The 15919-nt window shown below is 40.4% G+C and overlaps 1 protein-coding gene across 1 annotated transcript; it reads right to left on the minus strand.

Annotated features, from left to right (window-relative positions):
- Positions 1-12511: 12511 nt before the first annotated feature.
- On the minus strand, positions 12512-14082 carry CCDC201 (coiled-coil domain containing 201; the record flags this gene model as incomplete). The annotated part of the gene is made up of 2 exons (XM_082046040.1): positions 12512-12598; positions 13534-14082. The coding sequence occupies 2 exons, from the start codon at positions 14080-14082 to the stop codon at positions 12512-12514; spliced, it is 636 nt and encodes a 211-aa protein (XP_081902166.1).
- Between the last annotated feature and the right edge of the window lie 1837 nt (positions 14083-15919).

Here is a 15919-nt window from a genome sequence, read left to right on the forward strand (position 1 = left end):
CTATTTTTTTCGTCAGCAATTCATTTTGCTAGAATATTTTAGAAATACCTAAAACTAAAACTGCAGAAACTCTAGTGAGAGAAGTGAAAGCCTGTCTCATGGCAAGTCTAGTTAGGGAAGGCTATGGACTTTCTGCATCAAATCATAGGTCAACAGGTTCAAAAAAGGGTGGTTTTCTTGGTGGCATCTGAAGTATTTGGGCACTGAGTAAAACACCTCATCCACAATGTTGTGCCTGCGTGGACTACCCAGATAATTATTTTCTAAGAACTGTTGAGTTCTTCTGGCAAGACAGGTTAAAGTCCTCCAGTCACCCTACCAGCTGCTCCATGCAGTGATGGCACAAGTGTGAGTTTGCCTAGCTGGAGAAATAAACCAGAAACACTCTGACTAGAGATAAAGCTGAAAGCATGCTGCAGAGTGTGGGTTCCTGTGTGGAGAGTCAATATAAAAAAGATTCTGCTTCACCCCTTCTGGTGTAGTCAGCATCACTAACCCCAGGTAGGGATATTCCCTTGGACCAACTACGGAAATAAAGCTTTTCAGTGCCCACCAGAATGAGCTGTAGCTTAGCAGGGGGGTTGAAGAATGTAAATGGTCCCTGTAGCACAGGCTCGAGGCACCTAGACTAGCATCAGCTGTTCAAATCTCTTTGTATTCTTCAGCCACTGTGTCTCTCTGGTCCCAAAGATGGAAGGGAACCACCAACCAAATAATGTGCTCTTTACTGCAGTCCCTGAGAGCTGGAGGGACTGATGACATGAGTCTCCAGCCTTCACCACCATTAGGTTTACTTTCTTAAGTGGTTGCTATCTTATGTTGATAACAGAAAAGGTAAATTCCCCAGAGATTAACTCTAAAAGCAATTTAAATATGGTAGGGCTTTCAAATACATATTAAGGCATCTCATATGAAGGACAGTTTGAGACAGTAATAGAAGGCTACTGCTTAATGTATGGATCTGTCACATGGGTTAAATGCCGGTATGCACATGAAACTCCTCTTTCCTCCCCAAACTAATATATGGTTTTTCAGAAACAAGCCTTTTCACATGCAGTAGGGAGAAAATTAGGCAGTACTGATGGAGAAAAAGTGAGATCCAGTCCCAAACCAGGGGTATCAGAGTCGGAGCCACTTGCACAACTTAGGGGAAAAGGGTCCATGAGAAAACAGCGAACAATAATTCATTTATATTGGTTTATACCTCATCGAATGCAACAGTGGACATTCTCTTTCACAATAGAGAGGCTGGATTTTTAAAGCAGCTACTGCTAATGCAAAAATGGAGGAGCCCTCGATGTTTCAAATTCCTGCTCTTTCCTTCTGAGGCTTCATGGAGGTTTTTCTCCTCCATGAGTATATTTGGCTGTTAGTACTAGAATTTAAAATGAGTCATATGACCCAGACCACAGTAACTTCAGAGGTCCATTTTCTCTGGTTATCCATCTTACAAGTGGGAAGTTAAAACTGGGGGACAAGCATGCCTGAACTGTGCCTGCTATAGGAACACAGGCTGGGCTTCAGCCAGAGCAGAAGACAGCAGCTTGAAATTCTCAGCAACAGAGCAAGAGAGCTGTTACTGACAGCAAAATGATACGCTGTTAAAACAGGAGGGCACATTTTTCTGGATAATTTACAATTTTTTTCCACATTTAGGTTCTTTACTTCTGCAGTGGTTCTTAATAAACAGTTTGACTAGTTTCTTTTGTCAAAAAGTCTGTCCCTGCCTTTAGTCCCGGCGCATTTCTGATTTCAACAATATTACTGCTGTTAATAATTATAATATTGTTGCCAGTAATACCAAGAGTACTTTTTTTCAGGTTTCAGAGCGTCTATTTTTTCCCCAGAGGATGGCAGACAGGACTGTGTGACTTCAGTCAATCTACAGAGCTTGGTGCTTGCATGGGGAACTGAAACCAGGCAAGCTGCTGCTGGGATTCAGGGTAGCCTTAGCTATTTGAACATCACCACCATTGAATTAGTGCCTGATAGTTATCAAGTGTGAAAGCTTTTGATGCTCACTACAGACTTAATCTACATGTATTTACTATTTCAAAGTCTTTGCAGGGGATACACAGTGAGGTATAGTCAAGTTCACACTGTCCAGAGGAACAAAGATGCTCAGAGGTGCTGGCCTCTATTTGGGACCCCTGAACCTCTTGTTGTGAGGGGGGCAGGGTTTGCTTTCTGTGAGAAGAAGTAAATGGATGTGGTCTACCTTGACTTCAGTAAGGCATTTGACACAGTCTTCCACAGCATCTGTACAGCTAAACTGAGGGAGTGTGGTCTGGATGATTGGGTAGTGAGGTGGACTGCGAACTGGCTGAAGGGAAGAAGCCAGAGAGTCGTGGTCAGTGGGGCAGAGTCTAGTTGTAGGCCTGTATCTAATGGAGTGCCTCAGGGGTCAGTACTGGGGCCAGTATTATTCAATATATTCATCAATGATTTGGATGAGGGAATAGAGTGTACTATCAGCAAGTTTGCTGATGACACCAAGCTAGGAGGAGCAGCTGACACACCAGAAGGCTGTCCTGCGGGGAAAAATTCAATGAAATATAACAAGAGAAAGTGTAGAGTCTTGCATCTGGGTAGGAACAACCCCAGCTTGCATTATAAGTTGGGGAATGACCTATTGGAGACCACTGTAGGGGAAAGGGACCTGGGGGTCCTGGTGGACAACAGGATGACCATGAGCCAGCACTGTGCCCTTGTGGCCAAGAAGGCCAATGGCATCCTGGGGTGTATTAGAAGGGGGGTGGTTAGTAGGTCCAGAGAGGTTCTCCTTCCCCTCTACTCTGCCCTGGTGAGACCACATCTGGAATATTGTGTCCAGTTCTGGGTCCCTCAGTTCAAGAAGGACGGGGAACTGCTGGAGAGAGTGCAGTGCAGGGCAACAAAGATGATGAAGGGAGTGGAGCATCTCCCTTATGAGGAAAGGCTGAGGGAGCTGGCTCTCTTTAGTTTGGAGAAGAGCAGACTGAGGGGTGACCTTATTAATGTTTACAAATATGTAAAGGGTGAGTGTCAGGAGGATGGAGCCAGGCTCTTCTCGGTGACAACCAATGATAGGACAAGGGGTAATGGGTTCAAATTGGAACACAAGAGGTTCCACTTAAATTTGAGAACAAACTTCTTCCCAGCAAGGGTAACAGAACACTGGAACGGGCTGCCCAGGGGGGTTGTGGAGTCTCCTGCTCTGGAGACATTCAAAACCCACCTGGACACATTCCTGTGTAACCTCATTTAAGTGTTCCTGCTCCGTCAGGGGGATTGGACTAGGTGATCTTTCGAGGTCCCTTCCAATCCCTAACATTCTGTGATTCTGTGTGAGAAGAGGATGAAGACAAAGTAACTGTGAGACACAACAGCCTCATTTAGGCAGGTCACTCTATGTGACACCTACTCTTAGGCAAATACATCAAGCATTTTAGAGAAAACCAAAGCTCCTAACTCTATTTGTCAGCAGTTTTAAGGGTCCTTGAAGGAGAGCACATTTTGCAAATAGAGATGTGAAAGGGTTAATCCAACCTGTAATTGTATCAAAATCACACTGGAGATAAGAGTGAATGTCACGTGAATATTTGCCTGACCTACTGTATAAATAATCTCTACAATCAAACACAGAAATCACACACAGTTACTGGATTTAAAAAAAAAAATCAATATAATTAATGTATAATGAAACAAAGCAAAAAGCCAAGATTAGATTGTCAAGACACTTCCTAACAGGTGAAAGCACAGTGCCTCTCTTTACGAATATGAATTTGACTACATTCAGTAAATCACTGTGATTTTACCTTCTGCAGCAAAGCCACATGGAAAAGTATAAAACTTCTAGTGACCCACATCTTGGTGATGATGGGTCAGTTGTAAAAACTAAGACAGACACAGAGAAGAATTATTAGATGTCTCAAAAGCTTTTCTCTCATGAAATCTGATTAACTGACATGTTGTAGAAAAGCTTGTATGTGTAACTACAAAAGTGAGATTTTAATTTTGTTGTTGCTGTTGCGATTATGATCAGTGACTGGTTGACATGGTCAACCTGACAAAAATAAACAACGCCCCCACCATCACCTTCTTTTTCATGTAATTTTCTACATTTTCACATATAGCACTTTCCCCCCACCTCTAATTTGATAATTTTATCAGTCTCAAAGATATGTATCTAGTGAAAACACATTCTGCAGACTTACTAAGTATTTGCATAAAAGTTCACCTTTAAAAAGATCAATTCAAGTCTTATTTTTCTTTAACTCCATTGATCTTGCATTCTGAGAAACTGCAAAGGCCAATTGATCTTTTAGATATCATTAATCTGCTCTTTGTTTTTGCTTGCCATGTTCATCTCTTCTCCAAACGGAGTCATCACAGACTTTTCATTTGGCCAGTCTCATGTAAGAGCTTTGTTCTGTGTTTTGTTTTCTTTAATCAGTTGTTATCATCACCCAGTTCTGGTCAAAAAAAGTCCACCTACTACTGAATATACTAGTCAAGGTCAGGATACAATATTGATTTGTATACTTGCCGCCTAACCTTTGTAGTACAATTTCCAATCCTACAGTCCAGTGGACTTTTTCTCAGCTAGCTGGGGGCATTCAGGATGCCAAACAGTACTTATTTCTCCACTACACCAGTTCCGCCCCTTCTTTCTTTCCTCTAGCACAGTTACAATTATAACACGTATCCACATTAGCATATCTGTTATAATTGAAGATATTTGATGGCAATTGTAAGCCTTATGTCCAATTGTAATGGCTTCCCTGTCATGGCGGCAAAGCCTGTTGCTGATGTTGAGCTATGGCTTATGCAATTTGATTTAATTGCATGCTGTATCATGCAGTAACTTGTTTGGTGCTCTCTTGGCTGGGAAGTATACTTTGAAAGGCATCTTGTAAGTGTTTTTCTGAATCCAGGTCCTCTCCCAGTAAATTTGTCAGCAGTGCTGCCCATGCTGCCCACTCCATACTAGAAAGTTGGATTATTTCATTTCTAGAAAGAGAGCTTTTGTTTTCCTGTCCTAGAGGTATGAGATATTTCTTTCACCCTTTCATTGCTGGCATCTCCTCTTTAGGAGGAGATGTAAGATGTAAGCTTTAGGAAGGAGGCTTACGATATCTGCTAGTGAAAGAGGGGACAAACCTACAATGACATGAAGAGCTAAAAGCAAGCCAGTTAGAAGAGGAAAGTGCTAGGAAAGACCAAAAGAACAAAATGGAGGACAATAAAAGGAATCAAAATGGCACCAACAGCAAGAAACAGGAATTTTTTTTTTTTTTTTTGATCCCTGTGAGTAATGAATGGTGTTTTTCCCCCTTCTTTTTTGCAGTTCTTCAATAAAAATGCATGAAGACAGAGGAAAACCCCCAAGAAATAAAATTCCACAAATGCAAGACTGTGTATCACTGATCAATGTGATCAATGATATCAATCATGTTCAATCTTCTTTTTTAATGAGTAATTAGGCAAAGTAGAACAACTTTGACAGGTAACTCTTAAAAGGCTTGACTTCACATTAAGTCTAAAGAGGTGATTACTGCCTTGTGGCATACGACAGTTTCAAGGTCCTACCTCAGATGAGAAGGGGATCTGAATTGCAGTCTCTCACTTCCACTAGTTTTATCCTGTGAGCTGCTGAAACTAAAGGCAGATAAATATACCTCCTGCCTGACCGGTGTCTGCTATGCATCTCCTGTGCACAAGACCCATTTTAGGGTGGAGGGATGGATCTGGTGTAAAGTATTGTGAGATCACATGCATGGGCAGAGCCAGGAGGCTGGCAACCATGAGCTGCTGTCACGCTCTACAGAGTCTGCACGCCTGCTGCCACTGACTACACTATCAAACAAAATTTCATTGTATAGGAGCATTAGGCACCCACATTGCAGTACAAGGACTGAGCAGCAGATCTGAAGATTTTTTGGGGTGGCCCCTACATTCTAGGTGATGTGCTAGGATCTGTGCCTAGGTCTAGTTTTTAATAACATTTGAAAATGTTACAGAATAGCTTCAACTGGTCCAACTTTTCTAGGGGCTGTAAGGCTCAGTAAAAACTTCAATATGTTTATTCTTTTTCTAATATGTCAGAAGTGTTGAGAAATGAGCTGTTTTAATAGACATTGTGGACTGCAATGACAGAGGGAGCTAAGGGAGACTTTTGTACTTGTGTGTCTTATAGAACAAAACCACACTGAAGTATGGGTCATTGACACTGCTGGGCAATTTATTATTAAAGATTTTGTCTGTAGCAGGAATGTAACTATGTTGTGATCTAGAGAAAAAAAAACCACCTGCTTTTATTTGAGAGTTTTCTACTTTTCCAAGTTATCCTAAAATTGTTCAGCTATGATCAGCAAAGAAGTAACTTGGTTACCAGTTCTCTGTTATTTAAATGTTAAATATGTTTAAAAGTATGTTAAAAATGTGTGCTAAACATTTTTCTCTTCAATCTGGCCTCCTATAGAAGCACTGCAGCTGGGCAGAGCACTCCCAGCTCTGTCAACAGGAGTGTTGCCGTTGCTTCAGTGGGAACAAGGCTGAGCTCATGAATCCAGGGTGAAGACATTTCTGTCTCATCCCTCTGTTCTTGGTATTGTTTTTGTTCTTCTCCATCCAACATCATGCTTAGTCACCATCAGCAGGTAGATTGTGCAATAACCATTCAGAGACAAGGGTACTGAAAACAGTTCCCTAGGTCAAGGTCATAGCTTAGCTCCTGAAGGAAAAATACTGCCCTAAAAGAGCAGTGGGAAGTGGGAAGGTGCTTCCAAACATGTTCAGTGTTGCATTTGAAAATCAGGACAAAAGCAAGGCTCAGGAACCTGTTGCAATTCTGATTGGCATTCATCCATTCAGAAGAAAAAAGAGTTATTTTATTTTACAAAATGTGATGCCTTGGGGGCTATCTTCTCATAAGAATTTACTGTCTGTAGTCCCTAATCTTTTTCAGCCTCAGCATCTGCAATCTATACTTAAGGTCACTAATAATTAGAGACGCCTGTTTTTTGGAGGTGTTTGACTCTGTGGCTGACACAGAGTTTTTTGTTGTTGTGTTTGTTTGTTTGTTTTGTTTGTTTTTTTACTCTGTGTTGCTATTGCAATATAAATATGCCTAAAGGAACTTTGCACATGAAGAGAGTTGCTAACTAAACAGTAATTTGCCATTGTTGCCACTAGAGGATGAACATTAAAGAACATTGAAACTGCATACTATTACTGCCTCTCTCAAAGCCTGTTCTGTATACTATAAAAGAAAACTAGCTGTAACATTAAACTTAGACATTAAACTCCAGTAGACCCAGGAGTCTACAGAAGAAACAAATGAAAGTGCATATCCTGTGAACAAAATAAATACTATTCTTTTTCATTATGGATATACTCACATATTGCACATAAGGTGCAATACTAGCAGTGTAGTTTTGTACATGTCATTTGATACATGTAGTTTCATATTCCCTAACATCCTGGCTTTTTAAAGTTAGAGAAAACCTCTCTTTAGGAACATCATTCACTAGGGGATAATGTGTAGTTTAGTGCTATATAGGTCTAGCTGAAATCCCTTAGTATTCTAACCTATAACTAATTATTAGGTTGGTGCAAAAGAAATAATGGTTTTTGCATTGTTGAAATTTGCCATTTGATGTTTGAATATATTCGTAAATAAATGTGGTTATGCTATACATCATTTGAATAGACTTTTTTTGCTTTATTTTTTTTTTCTGCTGACTTTTTAATTGCTTTTTATTTGATATTTATTTCAGACTATGGCAATTATGTTAGACAAAAAGCAAATTTGAGCAATTTTTAAATTTGAGTTCAAAATGGGTCATAAAGCAACAGAGGCAACTCAGAACATCAGCGACATATTTGGCCCAGGAACTGCTAATGAATGTACAGTACAGTGGTGGTTCAAGAAATTTTCCAAAGGAGATGAGAGCCTTGAAGATGAGAAACATAGTGGCTGGCCATCAGAAGTTGACAACGATCAATTGAGAATAATCATCAAAGCTGATCCTCTTACAACTACATGAGAAGTTGCTGAAGAACTCAACATTGACCATGCTATGATCATTTGGCATTTGAAGCAAATTGAAAAGGTGAAAAAGCTTGATAAGTGGGTGCTTCATAAGGTGGCTGAAAATAAAAAATATTGTCATTTTGAAGTGTGGTTTTCTCTTATTCTATGAAAAACAAACAAACAAACAAACAAACAAACAAACAAACACCACATTAACCAATTCTCGATCAAATTGTGACATTGATGAAAAGTGGACTTTATACGACAACCGGTGACCACCACCTCAGTGATTGGACTGAGAAGAACATCTAAAGCACTTCCCAAAGCCAAACTTGCACAAAAAAAAGGTCACGGTCACTGTTTGGTGGTGTGCTGCTTGTCTGATCCACTACAGCTTTCTGAATCCCAGCGAAACCATTACATCTGAGAAGTCTGCTCAGCAAATCGATGAGATGCACTGAAAACCGCAATGCCTGCAGCTGTCATTGGTCAACAGAAAGGGCCCAATTCTTCTCCACAACAATGCCCAACCACAAGTCACACAACCAGTGCTTCAAAAGTTGAACAAATGAAGTTTTGCCTCATCTGCCATATTCACTTGACTTCTCACTAGCCAACTACCACTTCTTCAAGCATCTCAATCACTTTTTTGCAGGCAAAATGCTTCCACAACCAGTAGGATGCAGAAAATGCTTTCCAATAGTTTGTCATACCCTGAAGCATGGGTTTTTACACTACTGGAATAAACAAACATTTCTTGTTGGCAAAAATGTATTGACTGTAATGATTACTACTTTGATTAATAAAGGTGTGTTTGAGCCTAATTATAATGATTTAAAATTCATTATCCAAACCCAGAAGTACTTTTGCACCAACCTAATATAATACTGTTGATGTCATATCAGACACATTTCAGAAAACCCCTGAAGCACCAATTAATTCTATTAATATTTTCTCATGAAATGCTATCAGAGCAATATTGTGACTTTTGCAAATTCATGGGGACCTAAATTGGTGGGAGATGGATGCTATACAGTCTTCTGTATTTCTTTATAAACATTCCAAAGACAAGGAATAGAAGTGGTTTCCAAAATACTGATAGCCCTTAGTTTTGTGCATCTGTCTGCGTGATACAGCTTCATGACCTGCAAAGACCCAGTCAAAGTCAATCCTATGCTACCACTATCATCAATTTTTTTCACTCCACTGAGGAAAGTCTCTGGGATTTCATTGGAACCAACTAATCCCATGAATCTGGCAGGGTGGCAGCCCTGTTTTCTGGAAAACTTTCCCACCATTTGCTGTTCTTAATCTTAGAAAGTTTGGGGATGCACTTGGCATAAACCCAAAGATTTCTTAGATTATAAGCAGCCATATTCCCCGGATTCCTCTTACATTCAATGTAGCCTGAAGCAGGTCCTGAGAAGGACTTTCCCAGCAACTACATCCCTGGCCTGCTAAGGGCTGGAACTTGGCCCAGTTGGCCTTTAATAACCTTTCCATTTGGCCTAACATCATTAACTTGGTCATACTAAGCAGACAAAGGCACTTAGGGATACAACAGCTGAGTCTGATTTTTGGCAGAAGACTGACATCAGGTATCAGAGGCTATCAGCAAGTCTGTTGGTCATACAAAACTGGGAGGAATGGTTGATACACCAGAAGGCTGTGCTGCTATTCAGCGAGATCTAGATAGGCTGGAGTACTGGGCAGAGAAGAACCTAATTAATTTCAACAAAAGCAAGTATAGGGTTCCTGTACCTAGGGAGGAATAACCCTATGCATCAGTACAGGTTAGGGGTTGACCTGCTGGAAAGCAGCATTTCAGAGAAGGAACTGGGAGTTCTGGTGAACAACAGATTGACTATGAGCCAGCAGTGTGCCCCTGTGGCTAAGTAGGCCAATGGCATCCTGGGCTGCGTTAGGAAGAGTGTGACCAGGATGTTGAGGGAGGCTATCCTCCCACTCTACTCTGCCCTGGTGAGGCTGCATCTGGAGTATTGCATCCAGTTCTGGGAGCCCCAGTTTATGAAGGACAAGGAATTACTGGAGGGAGTCCAGAGGAGGGCTACAAAGATGATTAGGAATCTGGAGCATCTTTCTCATGAGGAAAGACTGAGACAGCTGTGTCTGTTCAGCCTGGAGAGGAGAAGGCTGAGAGAGAATCTTATAAATGTTTATAAATATCTGAAGGGTGGATGTGAAGAGGATGGGACCAGACTCTTTTCAGTGGTGCCCAACAATAGGATGAGAGGCAATGGGCACCGACTGAAACAATGGAGTTTACATCTGACTATGAAGAAAAAGTTCTTTGAGGATGACAGAGCACTGGAACAGGCTGCCCAGAGAGGTGGTGGAGCCTCCTTCTCTGGAGACATTCAAAACCCACCTGGACACATTCCTGTGTCATCTGCTCTAGGTGAAGCTGCTTTAACAGGTGGGTAGGACTAGATGATATCCAGAGGTCCCTTCCAATCCCAACCATTCTGTGATTCTGTATCATATAGACAAGGAATTCAGCAGTGAAGACCAGGCATGGAAGACAGAAGACTTCTATGTTTTATAAGGAAGGAAGCCACTAGAGGCCAGATTGGAGAAGACATTAGATGGAGACATTTGGAGATCAAGGAACTGGATGGGCTCAAGAAGGAGCCAAGATTGACTTTGAGAGGTGATTGGTAGAGAGAAAACCAGAAGCGGTATCAAGACTTTCTGAGACCAGGATGAGAAGCCTGAAGAAGGAACAAGAGTAACTGGCTATCTGGGAAGGTACAAATAAACAAGAGACAGAACTGGGTCATTTGGATTAAGCATCAGGTCATGTGGCCAGACTAATATGTACTTGTCCTAGGAGTAGAGGAGGATTTTATGCTAACCTTGCACTTGCCTGATCTTAGTTCAGCCCCTGGCACAAATCATAGATGCTGATGAAATGCCTGCAAGCTCAAGGGGAATAGCTGCACATCTGCAACCATGCCTATTTTATCTCAAAAGCAGCTTGGGATTTACATCAGCCAGGAGCTCCCTGGTTGCCAGAGGAACCTGTGAGGGCCAGACAAGCAGCCTGGGTAACACACACAAACAAATACCAGAACACCACACTAACTAAACATCAAACCATGTGAGTGTGCTTTTGCTGTTGACCTGAGAGGAAATATCGCCCCACTGCCTGGCTACTGCAGAAAGCCAGGTCTGAGGACAAGGCTGTTCTACTGAGAAACTCTGAAGTTTCACTTCAGGAATCATTAGCAAAATCATCCTGATTCCTTTTAAATCCTGAGAGAGTTTGTAAAACCACAACTCCATTTGCATTTTTGAGCATAACACAGCTGCTATTGGTTAGCCTGTTTCATAACATTGGCAGGGGCCATGCTTCGGCTTCTCTGCCATCTTGGACATGAGATATTACAAGTTCAGTGTATGAGAAGGAAATGGAAAAACTTCCCTTGCCTCTGTCGTTAATTTGCAGTTTTGTTTGAACAGGGATGCTCCCCTTTGGGGTAATTAGGTAGTGCAGAGGACAGGCTGCAAAACCAGAATGGCCGGGAAAGCACATATGCTAGAGCCACACAAGTATAATGCTATGTGTGCACATGTGGTAAATCTGTTCCGAATGCCTGCTGCTGACATACCGAAGATCACTTCGCAAACGCTAAACTCTGCCTAAAGAGTAAGTAACAGACAGTAGTAGGAACTAAGATGAGCACTATGCTTTTTGCATCACTTCTTGACTGGTGCTTCAGAAAGAGCTGCTATGAGCTGAATTGCTATTTTACTAACACAGCTGTCAAGGAGATACCCTTCTTCCCCCTGCATGCAGCAGCTCCAGAGAAAAACAGAAAACCCATACCCCCTCAAAACACACAGCTGAGCATTAGGGACCTTCAATGCATCAGAGAAGTGCATTTACCATCGGGGGCAGTGGCAAAATAATTTTGAACCAAAACTTCAAAACAAACTGTCATGAATTAGTAATCTCTAGAGGCTGGCCTCCCTCCTTGGTGCCTCTAACTATTTCCTCATCTCCTCAGCTAGCAGCAAAAACATTCCCTATTGCATCAGTTTTGATTACTCTTTAGATGAGGAGATTCTCCTTTAGCTAACCATGATTGCACTATGTGTGGCCACTAGGACTTTGTCACTTAAGGAATGTCAGCAATCCTAGAAGATTTGAACACTACACAAAAGAGCATAGTTTGGAAGAGCTGTGGCATGATGAAGAGTGATTCTTAGATAAAGTTCTCCCTCCCCTCCTTGTTCCAGGCTTTCAACCATTATAAATGAACATTGGCTCTCATGGACAGGCATTTCTTAATTTGTACCCAACTCTTCCTAGATTTAAGAGACAGAAATAATCACAAAACGAACAAACAAAAAGAACATTTTGGAATGAAAGAGTAAGTTTAACAGGCACTTTAGTTAGGTGTGCAATTTATCTGAACCAGCTGTTCCCACAAGCAGGATGTGATAGCACTAATTCCATAAGTAGTTCAATCAAGCTTCTTCAATTGTCAATTCATGTTCAGTTGCCTCCTGAATGTTTTTAAGTTGTCGAAGAAGCCATTCTCTTTGTTTCTTCCTCTGTTACAGAAAAGAAAATGTAGTCAACCAAATCCATTCAGGTGTCACCTGCTTAAAAAGAACCACCACCACAAAAATAACATAAAACCAAAACAATAAAACCGTACAACATACACAAAAGCATTATGAACTCAACTGGATTTTGGCTGAAGTTTTCAATTTGTTTTAAGTTGAGAAGCCTTTACTCTTAGAGTAGGCAAGTTCTCCTGAACATTCACACACCTATGAACAATATGGTACAGGGGAAAAAACAAACTAGAATAGAATCTGATGGCTTCACGCTGATGTGACAGCCTTCAGAGCCTGAATCTACTGCCTCCCTATCCTTTCTAGGGGCTTTCCACAGCCAATTATCAAAGTTCCAGGGAATTGAGCTCTTGTACTCCACAGAACAGAAAAAAAAAGATCTGTACAAGGTCTATTAATTTAAGCTTTCCATAGGAAACCCCACACTAATCAAAGTACTGCACACAACACCCCATTAGCAATGACTGACATTCTTTTTATAAAGTAGTATGATTTGGGTTGAACAAGGAAAGTAGTAGATTTGTTTCTCCAGTTTTAGTTAACTTGCCAACATTAGGAAACCTGAGAATTTAAATCACTGATTTCTTCCCATTCTTAAGTTTATCCTAAAGAAAGATATACTAAAAAAGTGTACTTTCGCACTAGTGTACACAAGTAGTCATGCAAGTTCACAAGCTGAAGCAAATACGGGTTTGGAAAACTGCATCCCATCCACTCTATGATAAGGAATGATAACACAGAGTCTAGCAGGTTATGACTCAATTAATAAATACATGTTCTTGCTGCTGAAGTTGTGGAGATGTTCCATAACTAAAATTATCCCATATTACTAGAAAGACCTGTGTATATTCAATATTTGTGGGAAATAGTATAGTTTAGCTATTTCATAACTAAGAGAAAACAATTACCACAAGAGCTTTATCAATTTTCTTCTTTCTGGTTTTTACTATTGGCAGATCCTTTATCCCTGGTATTCCAGTAACAAGCCATGAAGGTCCACTCTTGGAAGTTACTGTAGCCTCCTCAGATGATTTGGTGGGAGCTTGAGTCTCTACATTTGCAACAACATCATCACTTGGTTCTTCATTTGATTCATCAGAGGCCAACACCGTTGAAAGCCTTCTTCTAGAAAATACAACCTGAGAGCTTTGGTTTATCTCTTTGTTCAATTCTTGTGAGTCAAACACTGCTGAAAGCTCTTTCGGGGACATACGAGGGATATATGCTTCAACACGTACTGATGATACTTGAGCTAATGTTCTACTTAGATTTGACTTTGGCACTGGAGATCCATAAATTCTCTTAGTGGCATCTTGGTCCTTAATTGACTGATTTGTCAGATCTGTAAGAGATGGCATTGTTCTTGAAAGCATTGAGTCCACTGGAGTGCTGTGTTTCACCATTCTCTTTTTCAGAGATCTTTTAACATTCAGAAAAGAATCTTCTTCCTCCAACATCCTGAAGTCAGGTTTATTGCTTTAAGAAAATAAGAAGAGAAAATTGTGTCATTGCTTACATAATGAGAGTTGTTATGTAAGGTGTTCAGGTGCAGCAAAAGCAAATCCAAGATATTCTACTCTCATATTTGAATTCTGTCCAAAAATTGAATTTATCCTTTGTATAGATCAGTGTTCTTCAAAGTTTTGGAAGAGCCATATCGAAAACAGAACATTAGAAGACAGCTTGACACACACAACACTTACTCTTGCCCCAGATACTCCACATATGCTAGAATTTTTTAAGGTGGTTCATTAACTGCAACATCATTAAGACTGTGCTTTCTCCTTCAGAGTATACAAATAACATGCCTCTGGGGTTTCAACTGCTAACACTTGGTAGGTAGATGAAAACTGTTACATGCCAGAAGAATTACCATAATGTAGCAAAAATTCAAGTGCACTAGAGAGATACGTGGAAAAGTTCTGGACTCAAACAAACATCTCTTACTCCAGTTACCATTTTACTTCTCTTATTTTCTTAGAAGGGGGCTCACAAATCTATCATTCCCTCCTAGTTACTTGACATTTGGCTTACTTCTGCTGATCCTAAACTTCGATCCTAAAAACACCTATGTTTTGTGCAAGTCTGTTTTCAACTGAATTTACAACAACGGCAAGGTTGTTTTTGTTAGCTGCATTTCCCCTACCCATTTGTTAATTCCCAACAAAAAGGGACTTGACTTCTTACACATAGAGAAGCCTAAAATAAATAAATCCACATTGAGATATATTTAAGATAAATATCTTAATTAGATGAGCAGTTAAGTATTTCTAGTAACTGTTGAACTCTTTGCTTTCATGAGGCAGTTCAGATATTTCACGCAGATTGATTTCATGAAGCTTATCAAGGGGGCAATATGTTTTAAGTGCCCATATTCTAAGCCCTGTAGATAAAAGGCCTTGTCAGGGGCAGGGAGGACACTACAACAAAGCGAGGCACAGGAGTACAGGGAGATATATTTGCTGGAGTTAAAGGCATCAGTTCTCCACTCCTTGCCAATGTTTTGCACCTGTCTGAGTTTAGCAGATTTTCATATCCACTTTGTGTTTCTAAAGAACAGGAGGCAAGAGATACAGCACTGATTTTTTTTCCTTTTTAGCCAGATTGACTTCCCATAGTCTTTATCGTAGAAGTTTACTGACAGTATGCTTGCATGATTAAACTTGGAGAGGGAATAAGAAGGAGTTGCAACCACCACTCCCACAAGCCTATCCTCAGCTATATATTTTGATACCTTCCTCTTACTCATTAAAATTTAAATGGCCAATTAAAACCTACTTTTAATTTAAACTTAGTTTTTAAAGAATGTTTTAACCAAAGTTTCTGAGAAAAACAACATTTTTTTTAAATGTCACACTTTCTCATATATACAAACAACAACTTTACTGTTCAGTTGTTTCAATAAAACCATTAAAGGGCGAGAGAAGTGTAAAAACAACAAAGACAGATAAACCATTTAAGATTGTCGGAGTCTACCATGGAGAAAGTATCTTGCAGCAATTTGCCAAATTGAAAAAACCAAACAAACAAGCAGAAAACAACCAAAAAACCACAGCCTTACCCAACCTACTAGTTTCCCTGATCTCTTCCTCTGCTCTTCATGTGATCCAGCTTCAGCTGCTCCTTCACTCCAGCTGGCTTCCCAGCATTCTATGCTACAGAGACACATTTAGCATTTTTCAGGAGTTTCAGCTGTGCTGCTAACTGAATAAACTACTAAATAGAAATCTGGGATGAATTAATCACAGGAAAATGGGCTAGCCAGCTTATCTATGTGCTATGTTTGTTGCTATT

This window comes from Streptopelia decaocto, assembly GCF_964273445.1.
Source record: "Streptopelia decaocto genome assembly, chromosome: 2".
NCBI lineage: Eukaryota > Metazoa > Chordata > Aves > Columbiformes > Columbidae > Streptopelia > Streptopelia decaocto.